General features: G+C 42.8%; 1 protein-coding gene across 3 annotated transcripts in view; it reads right to left on the reverse strand.

Moving 5' to 3' along the window:
• Nucleotides 1-1,528: 1,528 nt before the first annotated feature.
• Nucleotides 1,529-21,192, reverse strand: part of LOC144708728 (plant/protein (DUF810)) — a 30,800-nt gene continuing 11,136 nt past the window's right edge. For 2 of the 3 annotated variants that reach the window (XM_078582152.1, XM_078582153.1), the window contains exons 13-28: nt 18,218-18,292; nt 17,905-17,985; nt 16,899-17,084; nt 16,672-16,830; nt 11,969-12,061; nt 10,491-10,562; nt 5,435-5,515; nt 5,162-5,279; nt 4,881-5,059; nt 3,969-4,029; nt 3,239-3,352; nt 3,039-3,145; nt 2,422-2,499; nt 2,214-2,309; nt 1,976-2,071; nt 1,529-1,872 (exon numbers count right to left, since the gene is read on the reverse strand). In XM_078582152.1, the coding sequence (XP_078438278.1) occupies nt 1,711-1,872; nt 1,976-2,071; nt 2,214-2,309; nt 2,422-2,499; nt 3,039-3,145; nt 3,239-3,352; nt 3,969-4,029; nt 4,881-5,059; nt 5,162-5,279; nt 5,435-5,515; nt 10,491-10,562; nt 11,969-12,061; nt 16,672-16,830; nt 16,899-17,084; nt 17,905-17,985; nt 18,218-18,292 (1,758 nt within the window). In that variant the 3' untranslated portion in view covers nt 1,529-1,710. The remainder of the gene's footprint in view (nt 1,873-1,975; nt 2,072-2,213; nt 2,310-2,421; nt 2,500-3,038; nt 3,146-3,238; nt 3,353-3,968; nt 4,030-4,880; nt 5,060-5,161; nt 5,280-5,434; nt 5,516-10,490; nt 10,563-11,968; nt 12,062-16,671; nt 16,831-16,898; nt 17,085-17,904; nt 17,986-18,217; nt 18,293-21,192) is intronic. The other variant, XM_078582154.1, reaches the window with a different exon arrangement.

The following is a 21,192-nucleotide window of genomic DNA, read 5'->3' on the forward strand; positions in this document are numbered from 1 at the left end:
CGTCAACAATGTTTACATGAATTGCAAAAAAAATTAAGGGACTTTAAAGATGTCAATACCTATTAATGAAGATTCTGTCGTCATGTTTTTGTCATCTAACCATCAACATCAACATCTCCATCATGCACCATCATCATCAGAATGAACCGATCCCTGTACATGATGCACCTCCCCTCAATCGTGACACCAACTTGATTGTAGGCAGTCGTGTAGTCCACAGAAAAAGGACCAAGTTGGGTGTGTGCAAGTGCAGATTCTGCTCACACTGTGATCTTTCGGATAATAATAACGCGAACTACAAGGGGTTGGTAGAAGTGTTGAAAATTAAGGTTTACCAGGGCTGCCTAACAACTACTAGTGGAGGACGTTGTCTCTCTTTCCCATCCTCAACTGGTATCTTTGCCGGGTAGATGAGGTAGTGTCATGGGTCCCGTATCTCCCCATCATTCGCTGGTATATCTGTAGGTTTGATGTGGGTAGTGGTCAACTGGTGTCTCTACAGGTTTGCATTTGCACCCCCACATGCAACCCCGAAGGGCATCCATGAATCGTTCGAGCTCAGAGGTCGTCTTCCTTTTTTGTCCCTTTCAGGAGGTGAACTGGCCATCCTGGGGCATTTAACCGAAGGCTGGTTGAGTGTCTCTAGGCGGAGGAGCTGGGCTCTTCTGATATATCCCTACTTCTCACTCATGGCACACCCCAACTGTATGGAAAAACCATTATTCCTTAATTGAGCAGGCCCCCGTGTGTCTGATCGGTCCATATGGCTGTCCACCGGGCAGTGCTGGCAGCCGGCGGGATCGGCGCGCACCTTGTGTGCCATCGGTAAAACCAGGTAGCACTGATCCATTTCCCGCTTCTCCACAACCTCAGTTTATGACTAAAACATCAAGTGGAGTGCACAGGTATGCAGACGTGTGGAGCGACAGGTTGTTGCCAGAGATGTCAGCCCCCCTTGAGGGCACACTCATCATTCTCCGGACAGTGTATACCACTCTCTTGTTTGCATTGACCCTGGCAAGGCTCAACTAAATAAATGATTTATAGTATATTATAATATGATCTGACGCATTGTGTATCAACATAAGCGAAAGATTTATAGTATATTATAATATGATCTGACAAATTGTGTATAAACATAGGCAAAAGATTTATAGTATATTATAATATGATCTGACAAATTGTGTATCAACATAGGCAAAAGATTTATAGTATATTATCATATGATCTGATGAATTGTGTATCGACATAGGCGACAGGAGATGGCTATAACTAGCAAAGCTGAAAGTAAAGAAGGGGACATGAAGCAAATATTGTGTATGTAAACTCTCCTCTCTCTCTCTCATCCTGACAGCTCTCATTCTCTTATCCCTTTCTGTGAACTAATCAACCTCCCCTCTCTCGTTTCATCATGTGATAACACCAGCAGGATCCTCATCCACGCAAGCATCTCTCTAATCATGTGGAGCGTCCATCCCTCACCTTGCTCTTCTCTCATCCTCTCTTGAAATGCGTGGAACCAAACACATTCTTGTTGTGAACTGGGGAGTCTTTCCCTTCGTTATTTGGGTTTCTTATTACGATATCAGACATCATTCTAGGGAATGCATCATATCATTTTGGTGCTGAGAAACGATAATCTCGAAACTCTGTCTTGATTCAGGCTCACACTTTTTGGGTTGAATTGGTCACACAGTCACAGACTCACAATCAGGCTGCGGACGAAGGGATCTTATACTGCTTCTTGAGGAACATAGACGCCTCCGAGTCAGTCCTGTGGCACAGGATCCTGATCAGGGTCTCTGAGTCCACACCTAGCCGGCTCTTCCCACCTTGTCCCACTGCTCTCAGTTCTTCGATCACTGTTCGTGTCTGCCCCACCGTACAAGTCAAAGTCAAATGCATGTTGTCACAAGAATGCCAAATTTAGTCCATATATTTTCTAGAAAAGAAGAAAGTAAGAAACAAGGTTCACCTCAAAACCGTGGAGAGCAATGATTGGTCTGACACGAGACAACAGGTTTTCTACTGTCCCCCGAGGCAGCCCGTCACCCCCCGATATGAAAAATTCCTGTCAAGCGTATGCAAAATTCATAATGATATTTGCCTAAACTATATTCATTTTTCAATCACAAGAAAGCTCAAACTTGAATGAACAGAAAAGTTAATCAGTGTTTTATTTGAAAGCAGGAGAAATCAGCCAGCCTCCACACCTTAAGAGCTTCAAGGTCATCGTCTAATAATTTTGCATCGTTGGGAAAGAAGATGCGTGATGGGCCTCCGTCCAATAGCACCCGGACAAGCCCATCCTGAAATTGAATCACACTTGTCATCAAAGCCTAACCTCTCATCAGAATCGATTACCACATGTTGGACTAAGCCAAAAACATGCAACATGGCCTCCTGAATCAAGAATCTTACCACAAAAGCCTGAAGAAGGCCAGTGACACAACGATCTCTGAGCGGATCCACAATTAACTCACATATTTTACGTAGTTCCTGGAACCAACATATGGGATAATGTAAAGGAAACAGCGCCAGTAGGAAAAAAAATACAGAACTAGCGGAGGCATACATGAACCCTGTCAATCAATCTGCGACAGCCAACTTAAAAAATCAAAGACCTTAGGTGAAGGAGTTATGGATTTTTTTGCTTCATTTGAAGACTTGGAATCTGACTAATTTTATTCTTTCATGGCCATCCTCTTCACACTTTATTACTTGCGTTTATAATCCTTGAAGATTACAGAATCATAAAGCCTGTGAGATCAAAGATTCAAACATAAACCCTGGATCTTGGAGCATATAAAAAATACCCCACGGCCTAATTTAAGAGCAAAAGATTTCTAAACCATTTCTTTCCCATGGATCAGCCATGCCTTTCTAATACTTTGTGCAATATTTTCCATGAAAAGCAGAAAGTACCATGTAGTGCACCTCTATCACAAATAAACACTGTCTCAAGTTTGCGGAATGTATAGAGGATATGGCCAGGGCATTTCATGGCTTAGAGAACGAAGAAAAACTGAAACACTTACCGTATCGAGGGCTTCAATAACCACATCCAACCTAAGCTGCGAAACACCATTTCTGTAAAGGTTTTCTATAAATGTTTCCCTCATGTCCCAGAAGACAATCTTCGTTCCTAAGAAAGAAGAAAGAGACAGAAATCAGATGTTTTCAGTGACTCTAATTATTTTTGAATTAGAAAGAAATTACCGCAAGGGGAAAGGCTCACCTATGAATTCACAAACTTTGTCGATAGCTGCGTTAAGGTCTTTCCGGCTCCCCTCAAACGACTTTGATTTATGGGGAGGTGAAGAAGCCACAGATTTCTGAGTCGTCGATCGTTCTACAAGGAGAACTTGTACACAGCATTAGGAAATAATCTTTTAAAAATTTCGTGAGATATTTTTTCATTCAGGATCAAAAGTCCAAGCTGTTTCAGGCCACACTCACAAAATCAATTTTAAGAGAAATGTAAAAATTTTCAGGAAAACATCCATGGATTCGTACTTTTCAGTGGACTGACCACATATAAACTTTGGAGTGTTGTCCATAGACATTCGGCATCATGTAATTAAAAATATATTTAAAAAATATTCTCATACAGGTCGCATGAATACATGACTTGTTTGACGATAGGCATTCCCACGCCCCAAATCTTGTATTCTAATTTTAAAATGATTGAATTTTTTAATTTAATATTATTGATTTTTTTTTTAAAACATCTCTTCAAACAGACTGCTGAACAAGAGAATGAATGAAAGTCTAAACAATTGAGCCATCACCATACTACGAATTGCTGAACAGAAAATTCTAAATAGACCAGTATCATTTAAAATACAGATAATGTCTTTGAAGCATGAAAAACTGTGTAGGTATGAACGAGAGAAACAAACACATAATGACATTTCATTTAGCCTCAAACACCTGCCGATTCAACCATGAATGGGGTACATTCTCACCCTTAATCGTCCAACGCTCCAGGATGTTATCTTCCAAGTTATTCAAGTGAACAACTGCATACTGTTGAAACAAAAGTCGCAAGCCCAAATTAAGGCAATTGCGAATGCAAAAGTGTACCGAATTAGAAAATTAAGGCATTAAAAAGCGCAAGCCATATGGACAAGGAAAGAAAATGTGAAAACGGAAGAACAAAATAAGTTCCAAAGGCTTCCAGAGAGATAACAAGAGTCGACGAGTGACTCTGGGCATGACAAAACCCGGGGTTGAGTAAATGTGAATATAAAGAGAACTCTGCAAAAGAATACCGAGAAAATTCATGGCCAGTAGGAACTGTACAGAGACCTCATACATACGGCCCCAATTTCGGCAACAATACATCAAATATAATCAATGGTGATCATTATGAGTTCAAGTTGATGCTTATTTTAAAATGCTCCAGCTACTTTTTAATCTCTGATCAAGATAAAGTCTCAAGCAAATCTAATTTTTTTATAGTATTATTTATGATGTATTAATCAATTGTGAAGAGAAGGCTGATCACAGATATCACTTACATTTGGTCCTTTCAAAACAGGCTAATCATTTGTTTTATATCAATACAAAGAATCTTCTAAAGCAATAAATTTTAGTAAAACGGCCCAAATTATCTGTCATCAGCAGCAAGAAATTTTATGAAATTGAGTTTCTTTGGATGTAATCAAGGAGGCAAAGTAAGACCATTGCTATAAATTTTGGGACGTTGAAGGTGCCAGAATCCAAAAACTGAATTAAAATCACATCATCAACACTAATCTCCGATCATTTTCCCACAGTATGGGCCAATAAACTCATTGCAACATAGGCTCCTACAAAATTAAGAAACTGATCCACCATTTTTGGGTTGAAAATAAGAGTATAAAATCAGAACTCACATGCAACGTATTCAGTTGAACGCAAAGCGCTGAGGTGGGAGCAACATTAATTTGACTGGACTTTCTCTCATTCAGTATTTGATGGCCTGGAGTCTCTTTCCACACCAGTGCTTTGATTCCAGTTTCCTTTTTATATCGAGTGAGAACAGGAACAGGTGGTATCAAGTCTTCCCTGCTACCTGAAACACAAATGCAGGTTGCGGTTTAATGAGAAAATTTGTGGAACATTAATTCAATGAGATAGGATCACGAGAATCCTAATGTGAAGGAAACATGTTTACCAATCTGTGCAACAATGTGATGTGTATATTCTCTGAAAGTGTTATTTAAACCACGAAGAAGGCCATTGAGCTCGCCAACCCTCATCGGCACTTTCAGATCAAAAAATTGGTTCACCGTCTGCATAGGGAAAGGGGGATGATAAAATTTCTCCTGACCTTTCACTGGAGAAGGCAAATATTTTGCTTTGTTTGAAAATTACACATTCAACATCAAAAATAAATAGACGAAGTACAAATTATAGAAACATTGTTTCATGGTTAAAATATGAGTACCAAGTCCACATCAACAACATCTTGCTCATCCTTTCTACAAAACTTTAAACACTCTGCTGCACAGTTAATTATGGTGCAATACTGTTGAATGAAACATCCCTGCGTCAGTCAGTAAGGTATATAAAGGGATATTATAATAATGTAAAGAAAATAAAAGGCATATAAAATGTGGATCATAATTTGTTATCTACTGGCAGTTATTTCTTCTTGTTTTTAGGTCACAGACTCTTGCTCTTTCCTTTTTTTTTTTGTGAAAGAGCACTTATAAGTGGCCCACACAAAAGGAGTTGAGTTACTTATCTCCATGTGGGAGTCAATTACATAAGTTAGGTGATCCCAACGCACCTAAAACAGACGTGTTACATATTCAATGCCCGAATAAGTATAACACAGGCTACATGAACCATTGGCCCATTTTTTATGAGAAAGGTATTTAAACCAGTCATTCCTGGGAAAAGAACAATATGTTCTTTCGTAAAATGCAAATTTTTTAGGAGAATGGTGAGCAGCACTATTAGAGAGCAGAACTCACAGGGTATCAGAGGAGGTTGACTCACTTGGTCCATTTGTCAATTTCTGACTCCACAGGAACAAGCATCTGGACCTACGTTTTTATCTCAACTCTGTGATATGATGGAAGTGTCCAATGAATCTTCTTAAGCAACTTCAAAGCCCCAAGGGGAGAACTCGCACGTGGGGAACAAGAATGAGAGACACTACATCGTCCTTTATGATGCTAACCCCAGGATCAATGGAGCCAACATTTGTCGATGGAGCAAGCTGGTGGAACTGGTTAGTGATGGCATGCAACTTGGGGATCATCTGGTTGAGGAGCCTGGCACAGAAGAACACCCAGAGTACAAGTTGTGGAAGGCGGAGGAATTTAACAAGAAGTAGGTAAAGGCAACATGATTGGAGGATCAACGAGCTAATGCCAATGCTGTCCATGCCAAGCAAGGAGAGGATGCAGTTATGATTTACTCTTGTAAGTTGAAGGATATCTGGAGGGAGACGGATTGCTACTTGCCTGTGACCAACCCCAAATCAAATGAGCAGAAATATAGAGGTTGCTCACCTTCCTCATGGACCTCAACCCTGACTATAAAACCTTAAGAAGCCAAATCCTCCACAGAAAAAGGATACATGATCAAGATACTGCTATTGGAATGGTTGTGATGCAGAGAAGTGCCTGTGTTAGCCTTCAGATGCTCAGGAGCTTACCCAGGCTACGTACATTGCCAGGTCTTGTCTCTAAAACTCCAGCTTCAGAGCCTCAGAAACTGGAGTATTAGAGACAGGAAAGAAATTCAAGAAAGGTCGTTCCCACTTTGGTGAAGGTCAAGGGTGACAAAGGCTGGCCATGGCGCGGATGTCCGCCAGAAGGGAGGGAGAGCGACTTCAGGCTTCTCCTGTCTTGATCTCTTCTTCCATACTCTTCAATTTCTGTTCTGTTCCCTACATCGGGATCTGTCTGGACGAAATTTCCTGGCACACTCTAAAATTTTGTATCACAAAATTACTGTGATTTTACTCTGCAGAATAATATTGACAGCTTGTACCTATCACTGGAGAATCCTTCAATTATGCGGAACAGTTTCCATTCTCAAAACTGGGCATTGTTCCATGTGTTAACACATATGTCCCATGTGTTAACACATATGTCCCATGTGTTGCACATAGTTCTACACCAATATCTGCCAACCCCATAATCCGATCCACCACTTTCGTCAATAATATCATGTTAATCTCTTGCAAATAATACCCTCGGCAAACCCCCCCACCCTCGGCCACGGTGCTATAATTTTACCTGCCACTACTGCGCTGTCCACTAGTTGTCGGCCTGGGATGAAAGCTGAGTGAAATGCTCTGATGAGGTCTCTAATCACCATCCATCGTCAGTCGGCCAAAACTTTACCCATGATAAGGTATTTGGAGTTTGACAAAGAAATAGGTGTTTATCCCCTATTCCAGCAGCACCTTAACATTTTGGTAGAAGAAAAAGGTATTTATCGAATCCGATCCATAGTTTGCCTGCCAAAATTTGCGCAGTGTGTCCATAACTTCTGCTTCTATTATTTCCCAAAACTCGCTCAAGAAAAGTACAAGGAACCTGTCAGGACTCAAAGGTCCCCCTCCATTGGGCCACTTGATGCCTTTTTCACTTCTTCCACCCGAAGGGTCTCAACAAAGTGACCTGCTACTTCTGCGTCACCGCACCCCCTACTGTCCTCGACTCCACAAACTCTTGGCTCCCCACTTGTATCTTCCCCATTTGATTTGATATTCTCCTTCCATTCACTGTGAGAAGGTAAAATCTAGTGTTGGTGTCTCCTTCCTTCTGCCATAATTGGCATGATCTGTGCCTCCAGTCCATTTCCTCTGCTACTGTCTTGCACTGGTTCCTTCGTTGTTTTGCCTCATTCACCGAGAGGGCTTTAGTCTCCTCCAAAATCATCCATCTGTTATATGCCAGCCAATTCGTCTCACTGTTGTTTGTTTTTTCCTCCTAGATTCGCTTCCTTACCCCAATGAGGTGATGTTGAAGTCCTAGCTTTATAGCCAACCTTGTGGTGGATGTCCCTTGAACCTGCTGAGATGACCACCATTCGTTCACTTCTTCCTTGAACTCCTGCTCCCTCAACCAGGATATATCCATCTTGAAGTATGTAGCCCCCCTCCGTCCCTCTTGTATTAGGGACTGATCTGACATAGGTCTCGGGAGTGATCTCACATCCACCAGTCAGAATCTTTCTAGCAGCTCAACCGAACATAGAAACATGTCCAATCAACACTGCATATTTGGCTCCGTAGTGCTCTTCCATGTGTGAACACAGCCCCTATGGCCCATTTATTGCAGCCCTGCATCTGAAATAAATGACCAAAATTCTGCCAAACCCAACCTCAGCCCCCAACTCTATTAGGACGGTCCCACATTTGTGATGTGACATTGAAACAACCCCAAACAGAAGCAGAAGCATCACAAAGGTGGCTACCACACTATATAGCTCCCCCTAGAGCAGAACTCTTGAAGCAGGTAAACATGGCCATGCACTGATATGACCACCCATTTGATCCGATCACTGCGTCATTTCAGCTTCACAGCAGCCATGAAATTCCCTGTCTATCCATCGTTTTTAGAGAACTCTGTCTCATTCATTTGACCACCAATCCTCCGGAACGCTCCACCATGTTCACTGCCAAAAAACCTTCTAGAAATCCTCATCCAACCATAATTCACTTGTCTCACAGCTTTCCAACATTGTCTCTTGCAAGCTGACCGCCGTAGCTCCCCATTCATGTAGTTATCTTCTCACCACCCTGCTTCTCCTCTCATCCTGATGCCCATGTACATTCCAGGAGAAGCACTTCATTTAGTATGATATTTGTTGGAAGCAACCAGCTGTCCTTCTATTTTTAGTTTCATTTCTTTTCTTTAATTTTCTTAATGAGCCCACTTATGTTTCGGGCCCACTTGTAACCCCATAAATAGTGGAAAATGTTATTTGCTTAAGTAATTTTCGAAGTGTTGTTTAGTTCCTCTCCAAACCCTAGCCACCACAGCTCAACAGTTCAATAACAATATTCCCTCCCACCCTGAGACTGCTTCCTCTACAGCCTCCCTGCCCCGACCACTGAACTTGCCCCCTGATCCATAATCGAGTCGCTCTCATCTACAATGTCTTTGTTGATCCTTCTGTGGCCCAAGTCTGTTTTTGTTATTTTGCTGCCTCTCCCAGCTGACTCCCTTCCATTATCCTTAGTTGGCTACCCTTGCCAGCCTTTACCGTGCTCTTCCTCACGCCTTGTCCCATAGTAGCAGTTTTCCCCTTTTTGTAAACCACACCTTTGTATCTTCTGAAATCTCCTGTTGTGAGCGTCTCCTCAATCGCTAGGAGACATACTTCCTTATTCGCGTCTTTGTGGTCGCTAGGAGAAATTACGGGTGTGAAGATGTCTCATTCACTGTCACTTTGTGGTCTTTGTTTTGTGACTGCTTGGCGCTGCTCTCTGCCATCGGCCCTACCATCTGTGTGATTCCCTTTGTTTCTGCTCGTGGGTGGGCGCTTTGTGCAGTTACATCCAGCCGCATCGATGATGAGTCTTGTACATGTTGCCCGATATTCTGTCTTGATTTTGGTTCTTTATCACCTCCCTCCTTCTGTGCTACCTTCTAGTTGGTCTATGGCCCATAGATTAACCCCGACATTCCTCACCTCAGATCCCCCCATGCCAGCTGTCTCTTCGGCTGTACTGTTCTGTGTACCAGGCTCACTTGCCATCCGAGATGATGGTTGGGAAGACTGCACTGTCAGGCTGAACTTGAAAATACCCTCCAGGCCTTGAAGCCGGGCCAGGCCTAGCAACTGGAGTCCACTCATCACCTCCACTTACAGGATCACCACATTTGGGGTCTCAGATCCCGAGCCAGTTGAGATGATGCCTTGGAGTCTATGGGCCAAATGGCCTGGCTAGCACCTCCATCTTTTGCCATGTCTGATAGCCCATTACAACTCCTCTGGCTTCGATGATGTGTGTCACAAGTATATACTTAATTTGCTGCAAGAGACACGTAGAAGTGAAGCCAAGCCTACAACAAGTACACCTGTGAACAGTTAATGTGAATTTCCTTTTTTTTGAAGAAAGTTGATGTGAAAATTGACAGTGGTGAGGACAGCACCCACATGAACAAGGAGGTATTCAGAGGCTGATTGGAAAATTGATTTACCTAGACCAAACTCACTTAGATATAGCATTGGCACTAAATTCTCTGAGCCAGTTAATAAATGACCCCAGTTAAATCCCCCTACAGGCGGCCTATAATATTATATCCAATCTGAAGAAAACTACTGGACAGAATGTTTTACTATCAAGAGATGGCGTGATTGTGGAGATTTATTCTGATGCCGACTATGCAGGATCTATGATCAACAGGAAGTAAACGGTTTATTGTGCATTTCAAGAGAATGGTCTGTCGCTCTGCTGGAGAAAATAACTCAAAATAGTAATAAAAATGAGATCTGAAATGGAAACCAAAAAAGGACGAGGAAAAATATACCTCTTCTACAATTCTGTAGACCTCAACAACTGAACTCCCATGACGCTGTTGTGGTGATATTGGGTTCCAATGCTGAGGTATTCATATATCAAAAGAATAGTGTGTAAAGCGTCAAGAGAGAAGTATTTCAACTCAAATTTCAAAGGTATCCTTCGCTTCCAAAGGATTACAACAATAGATCATTTAAAACATTTTAGAAAAAATAGTGTAACATAGAAATGACAAATAATGGCGTTGACACAAGCAATGGAATAAAAAGCTCTATCTGTCAATTAAAACATTCAGAAATAACTTTATGTCAATCAACACCAGCAATAGAAATGGAATGAGATTCATACACTATATAATGACTGAAGGTTCCGAAAGAGCAGAATGAATATTGATAAAACACAAGAAGGGAAAAATAATGAAGTAAACTGATACGATAAATATGATTATTTAAATTAGAAATAAGGAAGATAAACAGCCCCACTAAGAAACATGAATCCTGTTTGCTAAAATGCATCCTATTGTTGAATGCAGGAGCCGAAGGATTCTCTTGTCAATGAGAGGCATTGGGGGTTGGGATCATCATCTGGTGTTCGCTACAGTCAGGATCCTCAAAAACAGCGTGACGAGAACACGACATTTTTTGCAATTTTCAGACATATCAGAAACCCCTAGCACCCAATGACTGATGGGAAATAATAAATAGAAGAACAGCATAAGTCAATGATAGGGATCAGAATTTGGACAGAAGACTAGTTAATGGGTTCTTTCTAATCAGAGCTCAAAATCATTTCTGCTCTACACTTACAGCACTTTTGTCACAAGTGAGGGGGATATGGGATTCTGAAGGGGGACCTAGTGACTGGAGTGACATTGTAGCAAGTTTCCTGGAGAGCTATGCTTGTTGGATATTTTTTGGTAGGACTCTGCTTCACACACAAAAAGAAGTGAGCTACGTCTGAGCTAAGCTTGGATATGAGAGTACACTTTTGTTTCTGAATGATGGAATATGACCACGCTCATCAGCTTATTATCCTAAGCCTGGACAAGTTTAGATGATACTCTTTATCGCTCCCATGTCCGTCGCATGTGGTGACATGGGGACACAAAAATGAAGGAGAGGGATGGGGTTTCTGTCCTAGTTGAAGGACCGCGCAAAGGGCTTTTAGCTCAGTGGTAGGTCTGCAAAGACATGAGATCCAAGGATCCATGTCTCTCGCATGCGATCCCGCAGCTTCTACCAGAGGCATCAACAACATTGGGAAACATCAACAAAACGTACAAAATGTGAGTAAGTACAAAACGTGAACACACTCAATTTTTTAGTAGGATTACAAAATGTGAACATATTCAATTTTTTGAGTGCGAATACAAAACATGATAATTCAATTTTTGAATAGGATTACATTCTGCCATGTCGCATACAAAAACCTCAGCTAGTTAAAGAATAAAAAAACCAGTTATTAAGTATTATACTTTTAAGGACCCACCTCTTGCTGGATAGACCTTTCAACCCAACTTGAAATAGTTCCCAGCTGCGTATTGACCCAGCGCATTACTAGAGTCCCCGATGTGCTTTCAATCTGAATTTGTGATAGACAATGTGCAGTGAAGTAAGATCAGATCATGTAACAGAGCATAAATACAAATAAATATTTGAGACTGAAAATGAGAAATAATTTATGTTATTTACTTTATGGAGCTGTTAAACTGTAAAGAGAGTTTTTTTATATTTATAGGTGTTTATAAATTCATACATGAATAAACCTGCTCATTTAAGGCGTTAGCTATGGAATGAAAAGCAATTATTTTTGGTCCAATCAGGGAAATAGAATTATCCCTTGCCACCACGTGCTCCTGGTCTCTTTCCTTAGTCTTTTCTTCAAAATGTACAGAACCAAAAGATCAAATACTGATTCCAGGACAAGCAGGATGGACTATGATATGAACCGACGTTGTTTGTATCATAAAGGGAATGAGGGGGGAATCCGCTTGGGTGGATGTCACCAAGATGGAGAGAACTGATGGGATGGATGTATTCATGTTAACGTGTAGCGCATGACTAGTATGTGCTACACATTACTCGGCGAGAAAGACTGTGGAAGGAGCTGGAAGGAGTGGTCTCACTCTTTCAGGGGACTCCTTTACTATTTTGGGGGGACTTCAATGTGACGTTGGAGGCGGGGGATAGACCAAAAGGTGCTGGAGGCCAGGACCCAGGATCGGCGAATTTCTGGTCATTCATTTTGGGAGCTGGATTGCAAGAAATGGGACTGACAAATTGTACGTACACATGGCGAAGCACAAGGGGACCTGCCACCCTCTCTCGCTTAAACAGATTTTTGTGTTTAGTGGAAATGCTAGATGAATACCCATTGGCTGATGTGCGAGCACTTCCTAGACCGCTGTCAGATCACGTTCCAATTATTTGGTAAGATAATGTCCGCCAAAATAGATCTACATATTTCAAACTGGATAGATCGTGGCTAAGCGAGAAGGGCTTCAAGGAAGAAGTGGTATCGTGGTGGACAACGCAACCCAATCGCGGCACGGCCACAGAGAGGTTGGCTACCAAACTGACAGGACTAAGACAACATCTTATGGTACTCAAAAAAAATTCGAGAAGGTAGACACCACAAAAGGGAGGAAGCACTATCAAGAGTCCGAAAACTAGATGACATAGAGGACACCCGGTGCTTAGTGGAAGCTGAAGTCAATGAAAGAAAGGCTTGTAGAGAGGTGGTGGAAGAGGAAGACAAGAAGATAGAACTTGATTGGAGGCAGCGTTCACGGCAGCTTTGGCTGGAGGGGGACGCCAACACTCGCTTCTTTCATTTGATGGCGAATGGAAGGCGTCGATCGAACCAAATACTGAGGGTGCAGGTGGGGGACCATGAATACGCTGGAACACGAGCAGTGGGAGGAGCATTAACAGATCATTTCAGAATGATAACGAAACGGAGGCCTCGTAACCGATGGAGGTGGCCCGGATGGATTTCCGGTATTCTTCTTTGGTGAGTTTTGGGAGCTGGTCAAATCCGAGGTTATGCACACGTTAGATGAATTCCGACGAGGAAATTTTGGCATGGAAAGACTCAATCAATCACACTTGTTTCTGCTGCCCAAGCGACCAGGAGCTACCAATGTGGGGGATTTCAGACCCATTGCATTATCGAACTCAATTTATCTCATCATCGCCAAAGTGCTGGCCAACCGGTTAAGGAAGGTAATTGGAGACTTAGTCGGGCCATTTCAATCTGCATTCATTCCAGGCAGGCAATTAGTGGACGAAGCAGTGGTAGCAGGAGAGATTGTATTAACATGGAAGAGAGATGGGACAAAGGGCTTCATATGGAAAGTCGATTTTGCTAAAGCCTATGATTCTCTTGATTGGAGATTTCTTTGGTCTGTTATGCGAAAAAGAGGTTTCCTTGATGAATGGGTGGCCTGGGTGTGGCGATCTGTTACGTCCCACTCATTCTCAGTCCTGGTGAATGGAAATGCAGAAGGAGGTTGGATTCGTCCACAGAGGGGAGTCAGTCAGGGTTGCCCGTTAGCATCTCTACTTTTTGTTCTAGCAGTGGATACTTTGGCTACTTGCACCCTCAGAGCCTGCGAGCACGGCCTCCTCAGAGGCTTCCAGACAGAGAGTTCTCCGGCGGGCATTCCCTTACTTCAGTATGCAGACAACACAACGTTCTTCATAGAAGGATCGGCAGAAGAGGCATGTGCGTTATCTACATTATTAGATCTATTCTCAGACTTCTCAGGCCTACAATTGAATCGAGCCAAGTCGGCATTTGTGGGGTTCGGGCTTTCTGCTGAGGAGGAGGCCCAATGTGCTAATGCTCTTGGCACACCTTTGGGTCTTCCGTTAACAGGGAGACGTATGGTAAATGCGGACTGGCGACCAGTGACTGAGAAGGTGGAGAGGCGATTAGAAGGCTGACAGAACAAAGTGCTATCAAAAGGAGGTCGTTTGGTACTACTCAGATCGGTGCTCTCAGCAATCCCGGTTTTCTATTTTTCGGTCTTCAAGATGCTAACAGGTGTGGAAAAACACTTGGATAGATTGTTGAGAAGGTTAATTTGGGGAGGCAATGAACACGAAGAGCGCAAGGGGGTGCCCCTGGTCTCGTGGAATATATATAGTAAGCAGACCTGTGATTCAGGGGGGTTTGGGGGTCCTCCACCTGGAGTCCATGAATTTGGCTTTATTGACCAAGTGGGTGGTAAGACTTGGATCAGCAAAAGAGGACCTGGTCCTGAATGTCCTGAGAGACAGATATGGCTCAGAAATTGATTGGGAGCGGCGTTGGGCCAAAACTCGAGGGGAGTCTCCATTTTGGCAGGGTTTACGTCAAGCCATACCACGTATCCGCTGGTTTTTTGACGCCAAATTGGGAGACGGTGCTGACCTTCGATTTTGGACAGATAACTGGTCCAATAAAGGCATCCTGAAGATAGAATTCCCAAGACTTTGTGCACTAGCGCGGAGCCCTCACGCTACCACTGGTGAGTGTTGGGATGGAGCTTGGAACCCAATCATGACAGGGGCATTATCCGAGCCACGGTTTTCGGAATTTATGAAGATGCAACAAGTCCTTCTCCATCTTAACCCGACGAGGGAGTCACGGGATGGATGGATATGGCAAGGGACAACTTTTTCGGTAAAAGAGGCCTATATGAAGATCAGAGGGGACACGCTGGAGGATTCAGCAATCACCACCACATGCTCCCTGTTGATGAAGCAAAAAATCCCGCTCAAGGTGAGGCTCTTCAGCTGGTTGTTGAGGCGGAGACGATTAGTTACAAGAGTCGTAGGCAAGAGATGGGTCCCGACGGCTTCCACAGAGTGCCCCTTGTGCGCCGGAGACAATGAAGACTGCGCCCACTTATTCTTCACATGTCCCTTTGCCCAGGGAGTATGGGCATCGCAAAAGTTGGCGGGGGCAGATGTGTCGTCAGATGAGGCATTTTGGGCCTCAACTGGTGATGGAAGGTACAGGAGCAAGCTGGATTGGGGAAGACTCCTTGCGGTGCTATAGGCGATAAGGCTGCACCGTAATGAAGTGGTATTCAAGGGAAATAAGGCTTCCATTGAGAATGTCCTACAGGACGTGAAGGCACTAATATTTTTTTGGTTTGGAGTGAGGTGAGTGGCAGGCCTTTTTGGTCAGGTTGTATATGGTTTGTACACAGCTTATTTTCTTAATAGCATCAGGTTGACCACCGCTCCGGGTGGTCTTCCTTATTTTCTTCAAAAAAAAAGAAGACATACAACCGTTGTCCTCATTATGCGGTCAACTGGATGTATTATTGGACAGTTGCCCATCTCAAGGGCCAAAATGTCATACAACCTTCCACTGTAACTGTATATCTATAGCACATTCCTGCAAAGAAAAGTTACGCATTTTTGCCCTATTCTTGCCTCTTCCCGCTCATGCTGGAACAGAAACTTGACACTTCAAGCAGGAGAAATCTGACGGAATGGGCATTGTCGGTAGTCTACCATGAGGAGGAACTTCTTCCTGTCCTCCAACAAGGAGGGCTACATCTTTGTAAGGAAATCACCCGTGTCGCTTCACTACTCGTGCAAGAAGCTGAAACGACACGGGACCTCCCGCCATATAAATGAGGGCAAGAACTGAAGTTAGGGCAACCAAGGTAATTTAGAGAAGGAAGCCTCTGGAGAGGAACATCCCCCAAATAGCATGGTCAAAGATCTGATCATCGTCTGTGGACCCTTTGGAGTTTTTATGATTGTTTTTTTTATCATTCTCTTCATTCCTTTCTGGTTTTGTCTGCAACTCTTTGCCGGAATCTATCAATCTTTTAAAGGGGCGTACGGGAAACTACAAGGGGATTAAGTGAATGCCATAGTAATCAGTAGAGCTATTATGAAAAAAAAATGCAAAAAATCATTGAACTTATCAGGATGTGATTCGAAAACAAGGAATCGCTTGGTTCTAATTTCAATGCAGGGGATGAGCCAAAAAACAGCTCTCTATTGAAATTTAAATTATAAATTTCATCAAAAATTTTCAAAGAAAAATCTCATCATCAACATGCATAAGACAAGAAAATAGCCATATATTAATATTCATCGCGGAATTTGTGTGCACTTTGAACATCAAGAAACAAATTTAAGGGTCCGTAAGGCAAAATGAAGATCTTGGTAGAAAACTTCCACCTGGTAGGGCGTCAGCTTTTCTATGCAGGAATCTTCTACGAGCTCATCTTCACATGTAGATGAGATTAGGGACATTATATACCTTTCAAGACCAACAGCTGCTGGTAGTACAGAGACGGCATCTTCTGTAAGATGTTCAATGCAATCAAGAAATGGTCTCTGGAACAAGATGAAATGTGTGAGAACATTTCTATTGAAATCACAAAGCCAGCTTAGGCTCAACTCACTAATTTGTTTCCATAAAGATTGTGGATAATAGACGCAGAAATTGCTGGAGCTTGCGGATGTCTTTCTTTAAGAATTGGCAAGAATACTGCTGCATCCTTTTTCAATAGTCTTATTGAGTCTTCTGCAAGGCATCTCAATACGTGTTCTTGGGCTGTATCCGCCCTAGTCTCAACTGCAATTAAAACCTGAACATTTCCAACAATGCACCAGGTGTGAGATGCACAGAAAAAAGTAAATGAAGATTCTTTTTACAAGACAGATTAATGGTATACTAGTTGCATTTTGAATAGTATGATATGCTAAAGATAGAGGCGCTTCCACCAGGAGACAGTTCAAATAGAAAAAATACAAATGATAATACAAGAACCTTGGTTTCACCCATAAAGGAATAACCAAGAAGTACGAGAATATTGTGTTATCAAAAATAGAAAATAGATGCATTCAATATCAACTGGGGAAGCTTGAGAATATATAAGTGAATGATTCCCTTCGACCTCTCAGATCTTAGACATTAAATCCCATGTTGGTGAGAAACATGACTGCTGTGGACGGAGCCTCCACAGTCTAGTAAAATAATAGAACAGTTTTTTTCTTCACTATAAGCAGAGTACATCCATTTAATCCTACTTCATGTACACAGTTTTATTTGAACCTTCTTCCTTCGCTATCTCTCAATAATAACAATAATAATAATAATAACTACACACATGGAGACGAGCTAAAACACACTTTTCAGAAAATTAAAAAATTGAAGACAAACTAAACTATAAGGACATCAAAAATATAAAAACATAAAAAAATAATCTGATTTAGTAAATCCGAAAGCCAATATAGGAATCATAATACTACACTCTGCTCAAACTATATCACTGGTTTTCCTAAAGAAGTAATTACACTGTCATATGAGAATTTTGCTTTTAAAAAAATGTTGAATGAGAATATAGATTGCTAAGAAACTCAGAAAACAATAATTCCCGCGCACGCATTAAAAATAAGATGACTCACCCTAGAGAATGCACTCTTTGTAGAACTTGTGATATAGCCCTCTATCTGTTCTCGCTCAAGGGAAGACACTGATTGCCTCATCTGTTTCAAGAAATTGTGACGTTTTATTTTACTACTTTAATAACTAAGAAAGGAATGTTGGTGGGGAAAAGAAGGTTCTCCATCCATGGGATTTTAATCCATGTCAAACAATGAGAACCAAATAAACTTTTAACATAAGATGCAGACGTTTTCTCCAAAGATATTGATGTAAAGGGCTTTAAATTTAACTTTTCAGTCGTATCAACATTAGACATAAAAAATACCCACGTACTTGATCAGATTCTTCAGCCAAGAGCCTATATACAAACACAGCCACAGAGAGTATTTCTGTCATGAGTGGCGCCCCCTACAACATGCAAGAAAAGACAATCGAAAGTATGTTCAAGCAGAAAGAAGAAAATCATGAAAATTACCCATTTTGACCACGAGTTCCAACAAGCAACATAAGTTCAACAAAATATCTTGTCGGAAAGTCCCATGTATCAGCATGGTCATTGGGTAATAAGTAGCACTCTAAGTGTCTGTCACATGTTATTGTCAGAAAGAGGCAGCCAAAGGGAGCAGAGAGAGAGCAAACTGGGAGGAATGGAGGAAGAGGAGAAGGGAGGAAGAGCTCCAGCCTCAGGCGGCGCTTTTTGGAACAAAAGAAAGGAGAAAATGTCATACTAAAGCGGCTAGGGTTTGGGGCCCCTTTAAAGGGGCCCCTTTACAATCTCCCACGTGGGAAGATTTTAAGTGACCTCCCACGTGGGAGGTTCTTTAAAATAAGGTCCCACGTGGGACAGTCCTGCGCTCAGAATAAAAACAGAGAAAGAGAGGGAGAAAGAGAGAGAAAGAGGGGGAGGCCTCTTGGTGGGCCACTTATAGGCTTGTGGCCCACCTACACTTAGGCCGTAGAGAGAGACAGAGAAAGAAAAAGAGAGAAAGAGTTAATGGTTGCTGGGCTCGGTCCAACACCCCCCCGCAAGCTAGGTGTGGATGTTGACCATGCCTAGCTTGGACACCAGCAACTGGAATCTGGGACCCGGCAGCGGCTTGGTGAAGATGTCCGCCTTCTGGTCTGCAGAAGGAATGAAGACTGGTCTGATGATCCCGCGCTCAATGTTCTCTGCCAGATAATGTCGATTCAAGGCCATATGCTTGGTTCTGTCATGCTGAACAGGATTTTTCGCAATGGCCAGAGCAGACTGGTTATCACAATGTAGTACGATTCCACCACCGTCAGACAAACCAATATCTTCCAGGAGGTGTTTCAGCCACCGGCATTCTGAGACGCCCGCTTAAGAGCTCAGAACTCTGCCTCTGCACTTGACAGAGAGATTTCTTTCTGCTTTTTGCTCCTCCATGTGATCAAACTACCGCCTAGGAATGTGCAGTAGCCTGACGTGGATCGACTGTCGACAACAGACCCGCCCAGTCAGAACTGTATAAGCCTCCAGAGATAAGCCTCCGTCACGTGCAAAGAAGAGTCCCTGCCCCACTGTAAATTTCAGATAGGCAAGTATGCGATACGCCGTCAGAGGTGAACTTCATGGGGCTCGCCATGAACTGACTTAGCAGGCTGACAGCATACGATATATCTGGTCTGGTATGATTGAGGTAGATTAACTTCCCAATTAGTCTTTGGTATGATGTTCTATCAACTGCTGCCCCCCCATCAGCCTTTCCAATCTTCACATTTGCATCAAGAGGGGTTGAAAATGGCTTGCACCCCAATTGCCCTGTCTCCTGAAGGAGATCAAGAATGTATTTGTGCTGACTGAGCATGATGCCTTCTTTTGAGTATGCCACCTCTATTCCCAAGAAATACCTCAACTGCCCAAGATCTTTCATATCAAATTGTTTGGATAAGGATGCCACCAGCTGACCAACTTCTTCACGGTCCCCTCCGGTAATCAATATATCGTCCACATATACTAACAAAAGAGTTACTTCACCAGTCGAGCCTCCTTTTATAAACAGTGCATGATCTCCTCTCGCCTGGCGGTAGTTCAATTCGACCATCGCCTTAGTAAACCGTCCAAACCATGCCCTGGGGGACTGTTTCAGTCCGTACAGTGCCTTCTTGAGTCGACAAACTTGATTTGGACTATTGGTCAGCAAATATCCGGGGGGAGGCTGCATATAGACTTCTTCTTCCAGCTCCCCGTGAAGGAAAGCATTCTTCACATCGAGTTGGAGAATTTTCCAATCACACTTGGCTGCGAGCGCAATCAATACTCTCACCGTGTCAAATTTGGCCACTGGGGCAAATGTTTCATTATAGTCTATGCCTTCCGTTTGGGTATACCCTTTAGCAACCAATCTGGCCTTGAGCCGCTCTAATGTTCGATCGGATGAAAACTTCGGGGTGAATACCCAGCGACACCCAACTGCTTTCTTGCCTTTGGGCAATGGCACGATCTCCCATGTTTCATTTTTCATGAGGGCACTCATCTCTTCATCCATAGCTGCTTTCCATCCAGGATCTTGAAGGGCCTCCTCCACCTTATTTGGAACTCGGAAATCTCCCAATTGAGACAGAAAACTCTTATATGGCTCACTAAATCGCCCATACTTAACATAGTGACTGATAGGATACTTAGCCCGTACTCGGCATGTTCGTACTCTTCAAGTGCTATCGCCAACTAAGATCATCATCCACTGGTTGACCGGGAACAATATCATCTGATTTTTCTTCACTTTCTGCTGATGCTTCACTCACCTGCTCATCTTCTACCACAGGCTGGTCCACTTGGCCGCTTTTTTGACTGTACTTTGGTGACCTCATCAGCTGATGGAGATTCAGGTGGATCATCTTGGATCGATGGCATTAGTGGGACCGGAGTGGCCATGACTGTGTCCCTGTGACGAAGGAACTCAAAAAACGGAATACTGTCATCTGAGGAGGCACTTGGAGGTGAATTTTCTGCCTGAAAGTAAAATTCGACTCATTGAACACGGCATCGGCGGAGACATAGAATTTCTGAGATGGTGGGTGATAAAATCTATACCCCTTCTGTGTGCTAGAGTAACCAACAAACACGCACCGAAGTCCCCTTGGATCTAGTTTTCCCATATTCTGATGGATGAAACTCACACACCCAAATACACGAGCAGGAAGTCCCGAGAAGAGTCGCACCTTGGGAAAGAACTTTTTAAGCAAATTTAAAGGGCTTTCATAACCAATCACCCGCATAGGAATTCGGTTTATCAGATGAGCTGCTGTCAGGACAGCCTCTCCCCAATATCTCTTTGGAAGATTAC

The sequence above is a fragment of the Wolffia australiana genome, chromosome 10, assembly GCF_029677425.1.
Source record: "Wolffia australiana isolate 7733 chromosome 10, ASM2967742v1".
Lineage (NCBI taxonomy): Eukaryota > Viridiplantae > Streptophyta > Magnoliopsida > Alismatales > Araceae > Wolffia > Wolffia australiana.